At 52.9% G+C, this 13,927-nt stretch overlaps 7 protein-coding genes across 7 annotated transcripts; 4 read left to right on the top strand and 3 right to left on the bottom strand.

Moving 5' to 3' along the window:
• Positions 1–114: 114 nt before the first annotated feature.
• Positions 115–1,125, top strand: J4E92_004702 (uncharacterized protein; the record flags this gene model as incomplete). Its single annotated transcript, XM_051496091.1, has 2 exons — positions 115–246; positions 295–1,125. 2 exons carry the CDS (start codon positions 115–117, stop codon positions 1,123–1,125), a joined length of 963 nt encoding a protein of 320 aa, XP_051353931.1.
• A 1,562-nt stretch (positions 1,126–2,687) lies between these two features.
• Positions 2,688–3,275, bottom strand: J4E92_004701 (uncharacterized protein; the record flags this gene model as incomplete). Its single annotated transcript, XM_051496090.1, has 1 exon — positions 2,688–3,275. The coding sequence occupies one exon, from the start codon at positions 3,273–3,275 to the stop codon at positions 2,688–2,690; it is 588 nt and encodes a 195-aa protein (XP_051353930.1).
• A 449-nt stretch (positions 3,276–3,724) lies between these two features.
• J4E92_004700 (uncharacterized protein) lies at positions 3,725–5,325 on the bottom strand (the record flags this gene model as incomplete). Its single annotated transcript, XM_051496089.1, has 3 exons — positions 3,725–4,095; positions 4,261–4,644; positions 4,860–5,325. The coding sequence occupies 3 exons, from the start codon at positions 5,323–5,325 to the stop codon at positions 3,725–3,727; spliced, it is 1,221 nt and encodes a 406-aa protein (XP_051353929.1).
• Positions 5,326–6,522: 1,197 nt separating this feature from the next.
• On the top strand, positions 6,523–7,735 carry J4E92_004699 (uncharacterized protein; the record flags this gene model as incomplete). Its single annotated transcript, XM_051496088.1, has 3 exons — positions 6,523–6,559; positions 6,609–6,855; positions 6,904–7,735. The coding sequence occupies 3 exons, from the start codon at positions 6,523–6,525 to the stop codon at positions 7,733–7,735; spliced, it is 1,116 nt and encodes a 371-aa protein (XP_051353928.1).
• Positions 7,736–9,017: 1,282 nt separating this feature from the next.
• J4E92_004698 (uncharacterized protein) lies at positions 9,018–9,371 on the top strand (the record flags this gene model as incomplete). The annotated part of the gene is made up of 2 exons (XM_051496087.1): positions 9,018–9,165; positions 9,217–9,371. The coding sequence occupies 2 exons, from the start codon at positions 9,018–9,020 to the stop codon at positions 9,369–9,371; spliced, it is 303 nt and encodes a 100-aa protein (XP_051353927.1).
• Positions 9,372–10,055: 684 nt separating this feature from the next.
• J4E92_004697 (uncharacterized protein) lies at positions 10,056–12,114 on the top strand (the record flags this gene model as incomplete). Its single annotated transcript, XM_051496086.1, has 2 exons — positions 10,056–10,092; positions 10,205–12,114. 2 exons carry the CDS (start codon positions 10,056–10,058, stop codon positions 12,112–12,114), a joined length of 1,947 nt encoding a protein of 648 aa, XP_051353926.1.
• Positions 12,115–12,567: 453 nt separating this feature from the next.
• Positions 12,568–13,769, bottom strand: J4E92_004696 (uncharacterized protein; the record flags this gene model as incomplete). Its single annotated transcript, XM_051496085.1, has 5 exons — positions 12,568–12,601; positions 12,653–13,242; positions 13,306–13,462; positions 13,512–13,647; positions 13,751–13,769. The coding sequence occupies 5 exons, from the start codon at positions 13,767–13,769 to the stop codon at positions 12,568–12,570; spliced, it is 936 nt and encodes a 311-aa protein (XP_051353925.1).
• Positions 13,770–13,927: the final 158 nt, after the last annotated feature.

The following is a 13,927-nucleotide window of genomic DNA, read 5'->3' as shown; positions in this document are numbered from 1 at the left end:
TGCCTCGGCTAGCCCGCCGCGGTTCTCATCGGCCTGGGGAAATGTCGTTCTTCATCACATGTTGATCGCGCATATTCCACAAATTGTGCATTCCTTCGAGTAACTACACTCACGATGTTTTCCGTAGCCTCAAAAGAAGTCGCTCGTTGCGCTGTACGGCAGCAATGCCGCGCCTTCAGCTTAACTCCCTCTGTCGGTGCTGCCGCTGAGGTCAAGAAGCTGGGCGTTATTGGAGCAGGCCAGATGGTATGCATCAATGCACCAACCCTACAGCTGTCAATCTAACATGTTCAGGGCCTCGGAATAGCTCTTGTAGCAGCACAGAGGGCCTCGGTACCGGTCCGGTTGATTGACAACTCCCAAGCATCAATCGACAAAGGCCTGAAGTTTGCGGACAAGCTCCTCGAGAAGGATGTTGGAAAGGGCAGAATCTCGAAAGACGACGCCGCGGCCGCAAGAGAGCGATTGACTTCCAGCACATCAATGGACGATCTGTCAGACGTCGACTTCGTTATCGAGGCCGTACCAGAGATCCCAGACCTCAAGCACAAGATCTTTTCGCAACTCGCGCAAATCTGCCCATCGCACGCTATCCTAGCTACCAACACCTCGTCCATATCGATTACCAAGATTGCGGCGAGCACTACCACCGACCCAACAGATCTCTCGGCTTCATCACGCGTCATCAGCACACACTTCATGAACCCAGTACCCATCCAGAAGGGCGTCGAGATCATCACCGGCCTCCAGACCTCGCAAGCTACCGTCGAAACCGCAATCGCGTTTTGCGAAAAGATGGGAAAGATTCCTTCCAAGTCCGCCGACAGCCCCGGTTTCCTCGCCAATCGTATTCTCATGCCGTACATCAACGAGGCAGTCATCTGCTTAGAGACGGGTGTAGGCGCCAAGGAGGACATTGACAGCATCATGAAGAACGGAACGAATGTACCCATGGGTCCACTGCAACTAGCGGACTTCATTGGCATCGACACTTGCCTGGCGATCATGCAGGTCTTGTACCACGACACAGGAGATTCCAAGTACAGACCCGCAGTGCTGCTCAAAAAGATGGTGGATGCAGGCTGGCTGGGAAAGAAGAGTGGTAAAGGATTTTACGATTACTAGAAGAAAGAATATGAAAACATAGACACTATCGCGCACAATCGTATACCTGTGATCCGAAGTCATGCCCTGCAAACCGTCGCGCCCATGACATAGCCTGAAGGTGCTCTCCATCAAATCCCATAAGCTCACACCCCCTACCCTACTAACCATCGAACATCATCCTCCGAGAAGTCACCCATATAGTCACCCATATTTGGGATCTCTGTCTTCATCGAAGGTCCACCGTTAATCTCCATCTCATCCTCATCGTGCGCACCCATCAGCGGCACCGCCGCTCTCGCCAAACACATAAGGTCACGCTCCATCTCCTCCTCTTCTTCCCTCCCAGTACAAACAGCCCAAGTCCCCTTCCCCCACAACTTCTCCTTCAACCAAGCCATCTTCCCCCTCTTCACTTCATCCTCCTCCATCTCCGCCTTCAACCCAGTTCCAAACTCCAGCTCATCCCTCTCCCCTCTCTCTTCATCCTCCATCTCCACGCCACTGAGTCCAAGATCGCCCATGTCCTCACACTTGTGGATGAGCGGCGTAACACCCAGTTTCACCAACTCCAAAAAGTGGGAGTTGCGCATGTTATTTCTGGCTTTCTGCGCGGTGGGGAAATAGTAGGTCTTATTGATGGGTGTGCGAAGTTGTGCTCGCGTTCTGAAATGCTGGAAGAAGGGCTTCTTCTTCTGCGCTGCGCTGGTCTTTGGCGGCATCTGTGGGAGTGATTGGGGTGTTGGGAGGTATTGGGTTTTGGCATGGTTTTGCTTGGGTGGGTGAATGGTGAGGCGGCATCCACGCTTGGGCTTCTTTGGCGATGGTGTTTTGGGGGGATGGATGATGAGGCGGCATTTACGTTTGGGCTCCGCGGCGGAGGGGGTGGTGGGTGGTGATGCTTCCTCGCTCATTTGAGGAGGCGAATTTGCGACCATGCGGTCAGGCGAGAGGAAATGCTTCATGATGCTTGATTTTACGGTTTTGTGTTGGTGGTGGATGGTTTAGTTGGGATTCAACTTTCTTTGCAGAATTTTGATGTAGAGGTTTGGTGTGATGATATGGTCTTTGGAAGTGGACATCGATATAATTTATATATACTGCTAGCTCGGTATAAAATATGTGAGCGCGCATGGAAACCAAAGTGCGCACATGGTAAGCGGATCTAGTCATAGCAGTACCATAGTTGCATTGCTGAGATATTACATTTCTTGCCATATACATCCTACATCACTGGCCGAGAACCTCAAAGTGGACATTGACAATATCTAGTGCCATAGTTGCGTCACGTGAATACTACAGCATCTATCATATACAATTTTTATCACTGGTCACAAATGTCAGAGTGGACCCTTATGTGTAATCAAGTACCATAGTTGCCTTGACTAGTCTACATTTTTTCTACTCCAACACCGCCAATCAGCCAAACCCTTAAAACAATCGCAATACTTCCCAGCTGCGTTCGTCGCAGTCACTGAGCCCAAACGCCGTACTCCTCAAAACAAATGCCGCAGTCCCCAACCCAATGTCGTAATGTGCTCCTTAACCGCTCGCCTCGGAGCTCATCACCGCACCCTGACTCATCACACTCCATCCTGCCCAGTGGACTCCGCGAACTTGCGCTTAAGACTTTTGCGGTCACGAGGTTTTCCATTTGACGAGAAAGCTTCCTTCGCTAATTCTTTGGCGTACGCACTTTCTGTGATTTTCCTGTTTGGCTCCAAAAGTGCGGCGATTCGGACTTGTTCACGGTGCTCGGCTTGGATTTGACTGAGTGGCTTTGGCAGCTTTTGCTCGGGTTGAAGTGGGAGCGTTGCCAGTAAAGCATCCACTCGGACGGACCTGTTGATTCGCGGTCTGATGATGTTGTCTGACGGTGCTGCAGTTCCGTCGGTGTAATGCCTCATAAGCTTATTGTTGTAGGCAGCGTTGATCTCTTTTAGCTGAGGCGGGGGCCTTTGAAGATTGGGTGCCCAGCGTTTTGCAGCGGCTTTTCGGATCTTGAGCTTGCGCTCTTCCTCTTTGGAGATGTCTTGCTGAGGGATTTCGAGCCTCAGACGTATTGTAGACTTGTCTGGTGATGATGGTGTTTTCGACGGGGTCATCATGCCCGCGCCGCTGTCTCTTCTCGCTTCTGCCGAAGTGCGCTTCAGTGATTGCACTGGCGTCATGTTCAGAACCTAGGAAAGAACTGGACACCCTGCAGTCTACGTTGTCGTTGTGTCACCTACTCTGCACGCTTTTGACTCGATGTAGTCTGCAGACCTGTTCAGTTTTAAAAGTCCCTTTGTGTAAGGTGGGTGTCTCGATTGGTGAGGCGCTGCGGGAGAGGTAAGCGAGTGTTGTAAGGAACCTCGAGCCTAGACACTGTGAGTAGGAGACTAGGAGTCTTGTACCGAAATTTGCGCACACTTGGCTTTAGAGGTTAGCGTTATGAGAATTTTGCGGAGTATGAGCATGAGGTAATTGGGGTATTCCAGGCAGCGAATTGAAGTTTATAGGTTTACAACGAAATGACACATCTTGACCACCCGTGACCTACAGCCTTCTCATACTGCCGGCTACCACACAGCAATCGTAGGACATGCTTGCAGTATGCCAATGCTAGTCTCCTTCACCACTACTCCTCTTCACTCTCATCCTCGTCTCTCACCTTCTCGCAGCCACAAGGCCACAAGTGGGCGACGGCATAGCCAGGGTACTTCTTCGTGAACTCCTCGTACCAAATTTGCCATGCATCCCATGTATCCTTCGTCTCAAGGTCGATTGTTATCCCCTGGTTCGGCTTCGGATAGTGTGGAAACTGCTCGTAAATCGTGCTGCGGAAGTTCTTGAACTCTGACCACTTGAGATAGTCGTCCGGTTCAAATTGATGGCCCACGCCCGTGCACCGGTCGTTGTCGGCTTGGAAGTCACCTTTACGCCCGTGCTCTCCTTCCTTCAGATATGGGACGGGAGGAGATTGGTGGTGCTTGGTAGCGCGATGTGGTACTAGGCAGCGTGTTAGCGAGGTGTGCTGTATGGAGCAAGCGGAGTGAACAGCCGAGATCTATGTTTAGACCGCCCCAGGAGGTATTCCGATGACTGTAAGGAAGTGTGCAGCGAATGAACAACCCGCATTGCATCATGAGTATCCAAAGAAAAGCTATTACTTACTTGTGGTCTCATGGAAGTACGTCTCGCCCTTGCGATAACCTTTGCCAGATGTCGCTGTGAGCACGCGATCCTCATTACGTCCGCGAATGATTATCGAAGAGCGGTCGGGATCCAAAGGATTCATGCCAGTGGCCTGCATGAAAGCATCTTGGCGGGACCCTTTGGCGTTATATACCGATGTTTGCCTTTCCGTTTGCGAAAGCGTTGGTATATTGTAGTCGACTAGGGTGCCTGTGAACTCATCCTCAGCCGAATGTCCGGTATTTGTAGCAGTCGTGTTTGTTAGTGTGTCACGCTTCTGAAGCTTCGCGTGTGGCCGGCCATCCGGTGGCTCATCAGGTGCGCTCCTCTTCCGGTGACTAGATTGACGGGGGGTACTACTGTCTTTGATCGTAATTGGCGAGTCATGTTTTTTGTTGACGGGTGTAGAGGGTGTATTGGCCTTTATTGGTGTTCTCACACTGGAAGATCTCGGGGTGGCGGGCGCCGGGGAGGGAACGGCGTCATCATCATCATCATCATCGGCTTCTTCTTCTTCATCTGCGACTTAGGCTGTCAGTATACCTGCACGCATTAAATACAATGAGAAAGAAACCTACTAGACAATGTCGACTTCGGATTGCGTCCAAGGGCAAGTGTCTCCTTCTCTTCGATCCAGTTCGCGAGCCTTGATTTCGCTAGTCCCTCGTCCTTCAGCTCTTGCCTCTTCCCCGCGCCTGCATACTGCTCTACAATATCAAGTAAGTCGTCCACGCTGTACTTGAGCAGACCCTTGGATAAGCGAGCATACGGCCTCTTTTTGTTGCCTAAGCCGTCTTTATTGTACAACGGGATTTTCAAGCCGTTCGCCTCGTAGAACCTAGCCCCAGCAGCCCGCGTCGGGGTGGAAGGTGTAGCTGGGGTCGCACTTTTTGCCCTTGCCCTCGCAGTACTCTTCTGCTTTGGAGGACTGCTCGCGTGGGATTCAGGAGCTTTTTTCTTACCCTTTCCTTTGCCTTTCCTCGGCGTAGCCAAAGTCATGGCGCGCGCGACTTCATTGTCGTCGATAATGTTCGTTCGGTCCATGGTGTCGCTGAGTTAGACGGTGGCTGCAATCGCTATAGACATGCGAGAGTTTCGAGGAGGTAGAACGAGAAACTGAGCAGTGTGAGATTGGTGGAGAGGCGGAAATCTGCGTTTGTCTTGGACTGCATTCACAATGAGGTGAAGGTCGTAATCACACCGCAAGAAAGTCTGAGCTCCGCACAGTACACACCTTCACTCTCGAACCGACCAAATACCGCGCGCTCATAGTGCCCCTGAGCAACCAATGAGCGGGTGTTCATATGAGGAAGCGTGCAGTATTCTAACTGGCCGGGCACAGCGCAGTCGCCTTATGTGGGCCATCAGAGTACAAAGCGATTGATAGACGTGACCAAACGGTGATCATGAAAGCTGGCAAAACTACAAAGAAATCGCGTTGACACAGTGCGACGATTGAAAATACCGAAAATCGAAGTACACACTCCCAAAGTGTGTAACGATATTCTGAAGCTCGGGTAGCTTGCATGCTGTCGCATGTCGAATGTCAGCCTTGGCTTGAGTGTATCGCAACCATGGTTCTCAGTGGCTTGCGTGATAATCTGCTCTCTTTCTCGTGCTGTCTGCCACATGCTGGAAGGGAGACTACGTCGAAGTGTTGACAGAACACGAGATGAGACCACCATGTATCCACGCTCTCTTTTCACTGACACCGTATTCGTTCCGCCCCACCTGCTAAGCCCTAGTATTGTGTATGCTCTCCGGCGGGCGAAATAATCAGAAGTTTTTCATGAGAAAGAGTAAGGGATGATGAAGAGATAGAGACATGAATCAGTGGCACAAGTCAGTGTACAAACTTTGATAATTTCGCTAGAGCGTCTGATGCGTCGCCGCAGTACCGTGTTTGTTAGTGGAGGCTGACGATTTGGTGTGGCACGTCATTTCCGTGGACGTACTGCCGATAGTGAAGACGGCCAGCATCTCGTGTATTCGAAACCATAGGCCAGGGCATGTTGCGACGGAAAGTCATAATCTGAAGTTGGGACGTCTCGCATCGCAGAGTCGAAGTTGGCAAAGAGTTGCGGTCGGCGTGCCACGTGAGACGAGGCGGAACCGACCGCCGATCTAAAGGAGCCGAGGCATACCCGCCTCCAGCTTTCGGATCGTCATTTCGCGACTCTCCAGTTCCATCACCAACTTCAACCTGCGCGTGCTACTCGCATTGCGTATCGTGTAGTCAACATGGTCCGCGAGGATATAATACAGTCGGCGGTGTCTTGTAGGTTGACGCACGACACGCTCTACGCGACGATACTAACAGCCGCCAGTTCTCCAGGATCCGTCCGTTGCCAGCGCGCCCCTTGAGAAGCGCATCGCTTTCCTCCAATCCAAGAACCTCACGCAAGAAGAGGTCGACGTTTCGCTCGCGCGTGCAGCCGAAGACCCGAGTTATGCCTCATCGCCTCCACCCCAGACATCCGCAGTAGCCAGCAATGCGTACAGACCACCACCGGCAGCCCCGTATGGGAGCTATCCGCCCCAACAATACTGGCAACCGCCCCCGCCGCCTCCAGAGTAAGCATAGAGATTATGTACATCCTGCTCCGATGCTGACAGATACAGACCGCCGAAACGCGACTGGCGCGACTACTTCATCATGGCAACGGTCATGGGCGGTGTAGGATACGGCCTCTACTTCACAGCGAAACGATACGTCCTGCCCCTGATACAACCACCTACGCAACCCCAGCTGGAGCAAGACAAGGCTTCGGTCGACGAATCCTTCAAGCGCGCGTTCGATCTCCTCGAGCAGCTCAACACCGACACAACCGCTCTCAAGGCATCGGAAGAGGCACGGACAACAAGACTGGATGACGCGCTTGGTGAGGTGGAGAGTGTCCTGACGAGCCTCAAGGAGTCGTCGAAGAGACAGGGAGACGATAACAGACGTATCGAGGATGACGTCCGCGGCTTGAGGGACTTGATTCCCAAGGCATTGGACTCACAGAAGGAGTCCACCGACAAGAGGCTGCAGGAGCTGTCAACTGAGCTGAAGAGCCTGAAGACGTTGATTGGCAACAGGATGAGCTCTCCGGCACCACCACGCCCACAGAGCACCTCGGGCTACTACGGACAAGCGCAGTCGCAGTCGCAGACACCCAACACAAACGGCACACCCGCTGCTTCGGCATCGACACCACAGCCGTCGTCTACTCCTGCGCCCAGTGAGCAGACCAACGGCACGAGCGCTACCGAGACCCAGACAAATGGTAGCGCAACGCCCGCGCCCACTCCCAGCCCTGCTACCGAGAAGCCTCTCCCTGCGTACGGTAGGCCCTCGCCGGGACGCGCTGCTATCCCAGCATGGCAAATGGCTGCCGCGAAGAAGACCGAGGAGGCGAAGAAGGACACGAGCGAGAGCGGAACTGCGGTCGATGCCGGCGCCAGTGCGTAGAATGATCGCCGCTGTATTATCTGAGAAACGTTGTGCATCTTTGGCGTAGTTATTCTGCTATGTATTATTTGGATAGGGACAAACTCATGGTTACGCTTTGAAAATCATAATCTCTGTGAACTGCATTGCAACGTCTTGGAAATGCTACGTCCTATTTGTGACGATGTATTATCTTGCAATTGGCTAGGGTTCTGCGTATGTTCCCCTGGACCTACCTAAAGCATGACTGCGCATGCACGAATATCAGCGCCCCAGTTATCGCTAAAAGAGAATGCATGTGCACCTCAAATGCGATGATGTGGTTGCTCAACTGCTCGTATCCCTACCCCTAACGCAGGCTAAGTCGCTTCCGGGCCAACGTGATGTCGTGACGTCGCGATGTCGCGTTTCGCGTCAATGCTCCCACCCAACGTCGACCAGCCATCTCAAAACAAACTTCCAGCCTCCAGCGTCATCGACATTGCACAGAATCCGATATCTCATGCACGATCGATCTCGCCAATCTGTAGCTCAGACAAGAGGCTCCACACTCCCCTGACGCTACGCTTGTGTTGACGTCGACTGTCACCCTCTTTCGGCTGCAGGTGCGATGCTAGCTCTGGGTCCATGGGCTATCGTGCTGTCCCTTGCATGACGGGTGTCCAGTCCCCGTAGCTTTGTGGAGGCACGACGCAGTCTAGGGAACGTTCTGACAGATAATATTGACGTCTGCGTAGCTTCGCATAGCATCAATCGCATCGTAGAAATACTGGCGCACTGTCAGTCATGTAGAAAGAGAAGGAATTGTGAAGGGCTGCATTGCATTCGTTGCATTGGCCTGCAGCACCACCACCGCAGTATGACGCGGCGACTCTCACGTCTGCTAGTCATTGCATCGCATACCTCCGACAAGCGCAATCAGCTCCTGCCTCTAGGAAGGGACCCGCTTCCCGGATCGCCATATGCCTATCCCCTTTCCAGTGCACATCAATCCCATGCTGGTGTGGCGCTTTGTGGAGGGCAGTATGGCATTCTGGACTATGCGGTCATAACTGTGATCGCGGTATGGGATCTAGATCGCGGCCCTGCCTCCCTATTGTTTCGAACACCATGTTGCATCAGAGGCTTGAGGGGACATGGTCGATACCATGACGTAGCATCTCCGCTCACAGCATCTACATAAGGAGGTAATCCCATCTGCTTTCTTCTACATCAACACATCATCACATCTCAATCAACTACCCTCGTCTTCAACACCACCACCACATCCACTACCCAAACCAACAACATCAACACCATCATCATGAGCTCCAGCGAGATCCCCAACGGCAACGCCATGGACAACGACTACAAGTCCCGCACCGGCCAGACCGAGATTCCCGTTCAGAACGACGAAGCGCCTGTTGAGGCAACCGAGTACACCAACGGTGGTGACTCTGACGCTCAGCTGGGTATGTATCTCAACAAACATTATCGATTTGGATAACTCTAACACCAATCAGAGCGCGACGAGAAGGACGCCATCGACAAGAGCAACATCCTCGACGAGCGCACACGTGGTGCCACCAAGAAGTCTGGCACTTACACCGAGCCCGGTGATGAGGAGGGTCTTGGTGCCGCTGCCGATGGATCTGACGGTACCTCTGCTACCCGATAGAGTGTGATACCCTATGAAGAAAGAGGAAGAATTTAATAGCGTGTCTTAATCAATTTGATATCCCATTTAATCGAACCATGCTCTCATTTCTATCCGTGTGTTGTCATCCCTGTTGTCTCCCTTTGCAAAACCTGTCAATGGCCATCATTAGCACCTGACATCTTCATGTGGCATTAATTTGGCATGCACATGTCTTCCATCGTTGTCGTACGTTGAAGAATTCTGCAAGATGAGATCTGAGCATGCTATTCATTGTTCACCGTCCCTTCCCTCGATTTCTGCGCTTGCCTGTTTTGACATGTGACATGCACCGTGTTGACCCTTGCGAGCACCTTTCTTTACTATCCTCATACCCCGAAATGCCTTCCCCTGCTATACTCGTACCAATCCAATGGAAATGTCCCCTTTCACTTTCACCACCTCATACCCAGAGTATTCCCGCATGGTCTTAGCTCAGCTGCCGTTTGCTGTGGGGTCATACGTGGATCGAAAGTCACTTGTGATCACCACCAAATTGCCTGATGGTCATAAAGGAATAACTTCGCGACATACCTGCGCTACTTCCGTGACTTGGTGTGATTGCTGCTTTCTCGGTCTACATCTGCGATTGTCGCGACGCTGTTGTGACATCACGTAACAACCCACCGCCAACGCACAAGATTACCCGTTTGAGCAGGCGCAACGATGGCGGGAAGAGGAAATGCAAAGACTATCGCGAATGGTAAGTTCCTAAGTTCCATCGAGCGAGTATGATGTAGCGATCGCTACTTCCTGAAGTAGTCACCAAGCTTGGTCGAACCCAGCACAAGATCTCTATACTGATCGTATCCCAGAGCGTGCAGCCCGAATTAAAGCTACCAAACAGCGCGTCTTCATCTCCGGACTAAAAGGCGACCACACGCTCGAAACAGGCGTCGCGTACCACTACCGAGGCCACTTCATCTACGCCTATCCCGTCGGTAACCCGATCGAGCCGGTGCCCTTCTCGACCAAAAAGGGCATCAACATTGTAGGGGTCGTTACAGATCAAGCACCGCTCTACGATTCCAAGAAACCGGATCTCGTCCTTGAAAGCACTGTTGCTGCTTTGCAGAGGTCTTGTGTTCACGAGTGGGAATGGCAGAAGGAGCAGGAGGAGATCAAGAAGCAAGAGACGAAGAAGGCGCTGGAAGAAGAGAAAACAAAGGTCGAGACTGAAACTGTAAAAGGCACCGCAAAGGACATTGATGCTGCTGTAACCCCCAAGGCAAGCGCGCAGGACCCGTTACCCAGTCAGGCTCCTTCACGTGTCCCATCCTTCACGACACTGCTAGTACCCTCACAAGTATCTTCGGACCTCGGCTCACGATCCACTTCTCGTTCTCGACCAGCACCACCTCATCGTACCTCATCCTCTTCAACCAACGTGCCACGCATCGGCACGGTCGAAGCTCCTCCCACCACCAGCGACTCTTCACAAAGCTTCTTTCCAGCAACAAGCTACACACCGCACGACCGCGGCCACTACCTCGCCTACTCCGCCCCCGGCTCCCGCAACGCCTCCGTAGACAACACACCCTTCGTCTCACGCCCCGTGTCGCCAACCCACCAGCACGGTCTCAGCATCCGCAACGGCCAAAACCATACCTCACTCCGACCCATAGCGAGCACCTCACGTTTGAACCAACTTCTAGCCGCAGAAGGGATCCGGCGATCACTAAGCCCCCTCGCAGATGTTGCCGAAGCTGGAAGTGGAACTGCACCTCACCACGCTCCACAATGGCAAGAAGAAGATATTGTCGCCAAACTCTCCGTCTCACAGGGCTGGATGGATCCCTCCGACATTTCCGCTTTCGTGGAAACAGTTTCACGTCGACCTACTCCTTCGCCATCTCGACTTTCGTCACGCTCGCACACGCCGTCTAGGTTTCGGAGTTGCAGTCCACGAGATACTTCGCCTGATGATGGCGGTGGAAGTGGTTTGTACCTCCATGGTCTGGGTCATCCGGATGTGATTCGCGAGTCGAGGGCTCAGACTAGGGAGAATAGTCCGTTCCGTGCACCGGACTATCGGTCGAAAGAGAGTGCGGTGTATTTGAGGGGATTGGCGCAGAGGGATTATGAGACGGGTGATACGGGGTATGAGTTAAATGCTCATGCTAGACAGGAGGTTGTTGGACATCCTGCGAGCAGTGTTCAGTCATCGAGGGCGCAGACTCCCATCGGACAGGTACCTGTCGGTCTACGGGGAGGCTCAGGCCATGCGCCGTCGCAACAGCGCGATACTACACCCGCATTCACCTTTCCGCCGGCCCGTGCACCAGATACATCTTCTTTCCCCGCGTTCATCGACCCTGTTCCATCTCCCAGTTACATCGTCCAGGCCGAGAAGAAACCTATAAACACCGGTCGACCACGTGCCGCTTCAAAAGCGCTGAACGAAGCTTACAACGCCGCGAACCCATCTTCGACACCTCGACCTATCTTCTCGTTTCCATTGCCTGACGAGCAGACTGAAGGCATCGGCACCGGTGTCGATGCTGATGCTGGTGCCAATACCGAGAGCGCAGTCTTCACCGCCCGTTGTCCTATCCACTCCGAGTCCTGCAACGGTCAGGATGTAGTGCATACATACATAACGGAGCGTGCTAGAAACGGCGCTGGATTCAAAGATTTGTTTCCGACGATTGAGTGTGAGGATGGGAGGGTGATGGTGGACTGGGCGAGGATGAAGGATGAGGAGATGGAGAAGCTGAGGGCGTGATGGGTTGTCGACTTAGGAGTTGAGTCGATTTAAGATCGGTATGTTGAAGCGGCGAGGGGAACGGAGTGATGTGGTAATGCAATGGAACACATGTGGAAGGGAAAACACATTGTACGATACATACACAGACACACGAGCGAGATGAAAACTGGATAAGTAGCAGGTCATGTACGGACCTCAATTCAGTATAGAAATACAGCAAAGAAACAGACACCGACAACATGGGGAAACAAAGAACAACCGTTGTGATACCGACCCAAAGAAACGGCCTGCCAATACTGGGATCATACTTGTCCTAGTCCCACCAAATACAACTTTTCTTTATAATCACGACGCTCTCCTGGGTATCTCTACTGTTTCAACAATACACTCCCCCGTGACACCCCGCTAACGCCTCGATACGGACTGACTAGATTGTTCGGTAACGCGTGCTGCTTTTGGTGTGAGACGAGTTTACTCGTCGGCTGCGACAGCCTTCTTGCGGCCCCTATGTACCGTTAGCCATGAACATATTGGTGTCTCGTTCGATGAAACGAACCTCTTCTGGGGAACCTTCTTGGGCGCGGGAACCTCCTCCTCGACGTCACTGCCGGCCTCAGGCTCGACCTTAGCGGCTGCGGCCTTCTTGCCTCGGGCTTTCTTGGGTGCCGGGGCATCCTCAGCCATATCCTCGTCCTCATCTACCGGCTCTTGCTTGGGCGCAGCCTTCTTGCCGCGGGCCTTCTTGGGGGCAGGGGCCTCGTCCTCGCTATCGTTGTACTTGGGGGCGTTCTTAGTTCTGCCGCTGGCACGAGCCTTCTTGGCCGGAGGAGCTGCCTCTTCCTCGTCGCCGTCTTCTTCCTCAGCGACCGCTTTCTTGGCTGGCCGACCACGCTTCTTCGGGGCGGGAGCTGGCGCATCATCTTCCTCTTCGTCCTTGACCTTCTTGGCTTTGGGACCGCGCTTCTTCGGGGCTGGCGCAGGCGCATCCTCCTCGTCTTCGTCTTTGACGGCGTTCTTCTTGCCCTTGGCTGCGGGCTTCTTCTTAGGTTTCTCGTCCGCGTCATCGCCGTCCTCGTCGTCAGCCTTCTTGGCTTTCTTCGCTCGAGGCTTCTTAGCGCCGGGTCGGTTATATTCAACATCCTCAGGCTGATGACGATGTCAGTAAAGCTAAGTCTGAGTATTTCGCAGAGATGGTGTGAAGATGCTTACATGCGTGCAGTCTGCATCTGGGATATGGCCGTTCTCTAGCGCGAACTTGACCGACTCCTGGAACTCTGCAGGTAACTCGTCGTAGCCGTCGACCATGTCAGTGTCGCCTCCGGACACCTCGATCAGGTTCTCGATCTGCTTGGGGGTAACGCATCCCCTGGACATATCAGTAAATTTGCTGGAAGACAGATCATGGCAGACCCTACCAGTGACGGTATTGCCAGCTGACATGCTCATGGATGGTGACCTGAACCGCAAAGCGGAACTGGCCCTTTGTGATCTTTGAGCCAGCTTCTTTGCATTCCTTGACTTGACAGCCAGCGCGGTTGTTAGGGGAGACCTCTGATGTATGGTTAGTGTCGTCCTGATTGGCGTAAAACAGTGTATTTTTCATGAGATAGGTAGATGGTTGGCTGCATCGGACTTGGGTTCATTCAGGACTTACCGACGCGATAGACACCCATAGTCGCGGTATGTAAGTGTGCTGTGTGGTTGGTAGAGGTTGAGCTGCAATAATTTGCGAACACGCGCGGGAGTGTTCTCTTATGTATGCGAACGTCTTAGGCTGCGACGGTCAATGTATCCAGTCTTGGTTCAACTGCTGGAAATGTCGCGAAATGTT

Source organism: Alternaria infectoria, assembly GCF_024043175.1.
Source record: "Alternaria infectoria strain BMP 0036 chromosome Unknown scaffold_6, whole genome shotgun sequence".
Taxonomy (NCBI): Eukaryota; Fungi; Ascomycota; class Dothideomycetes; order Pleosporales; family Pleosporaceae; genus Alternaria; species Alternaria infectoria.
The sequence above is the reverse complement of the archived record's forward strand: the minus strand, read 5'-3'. Positions and strand labels throughout refer to the sequence as shown.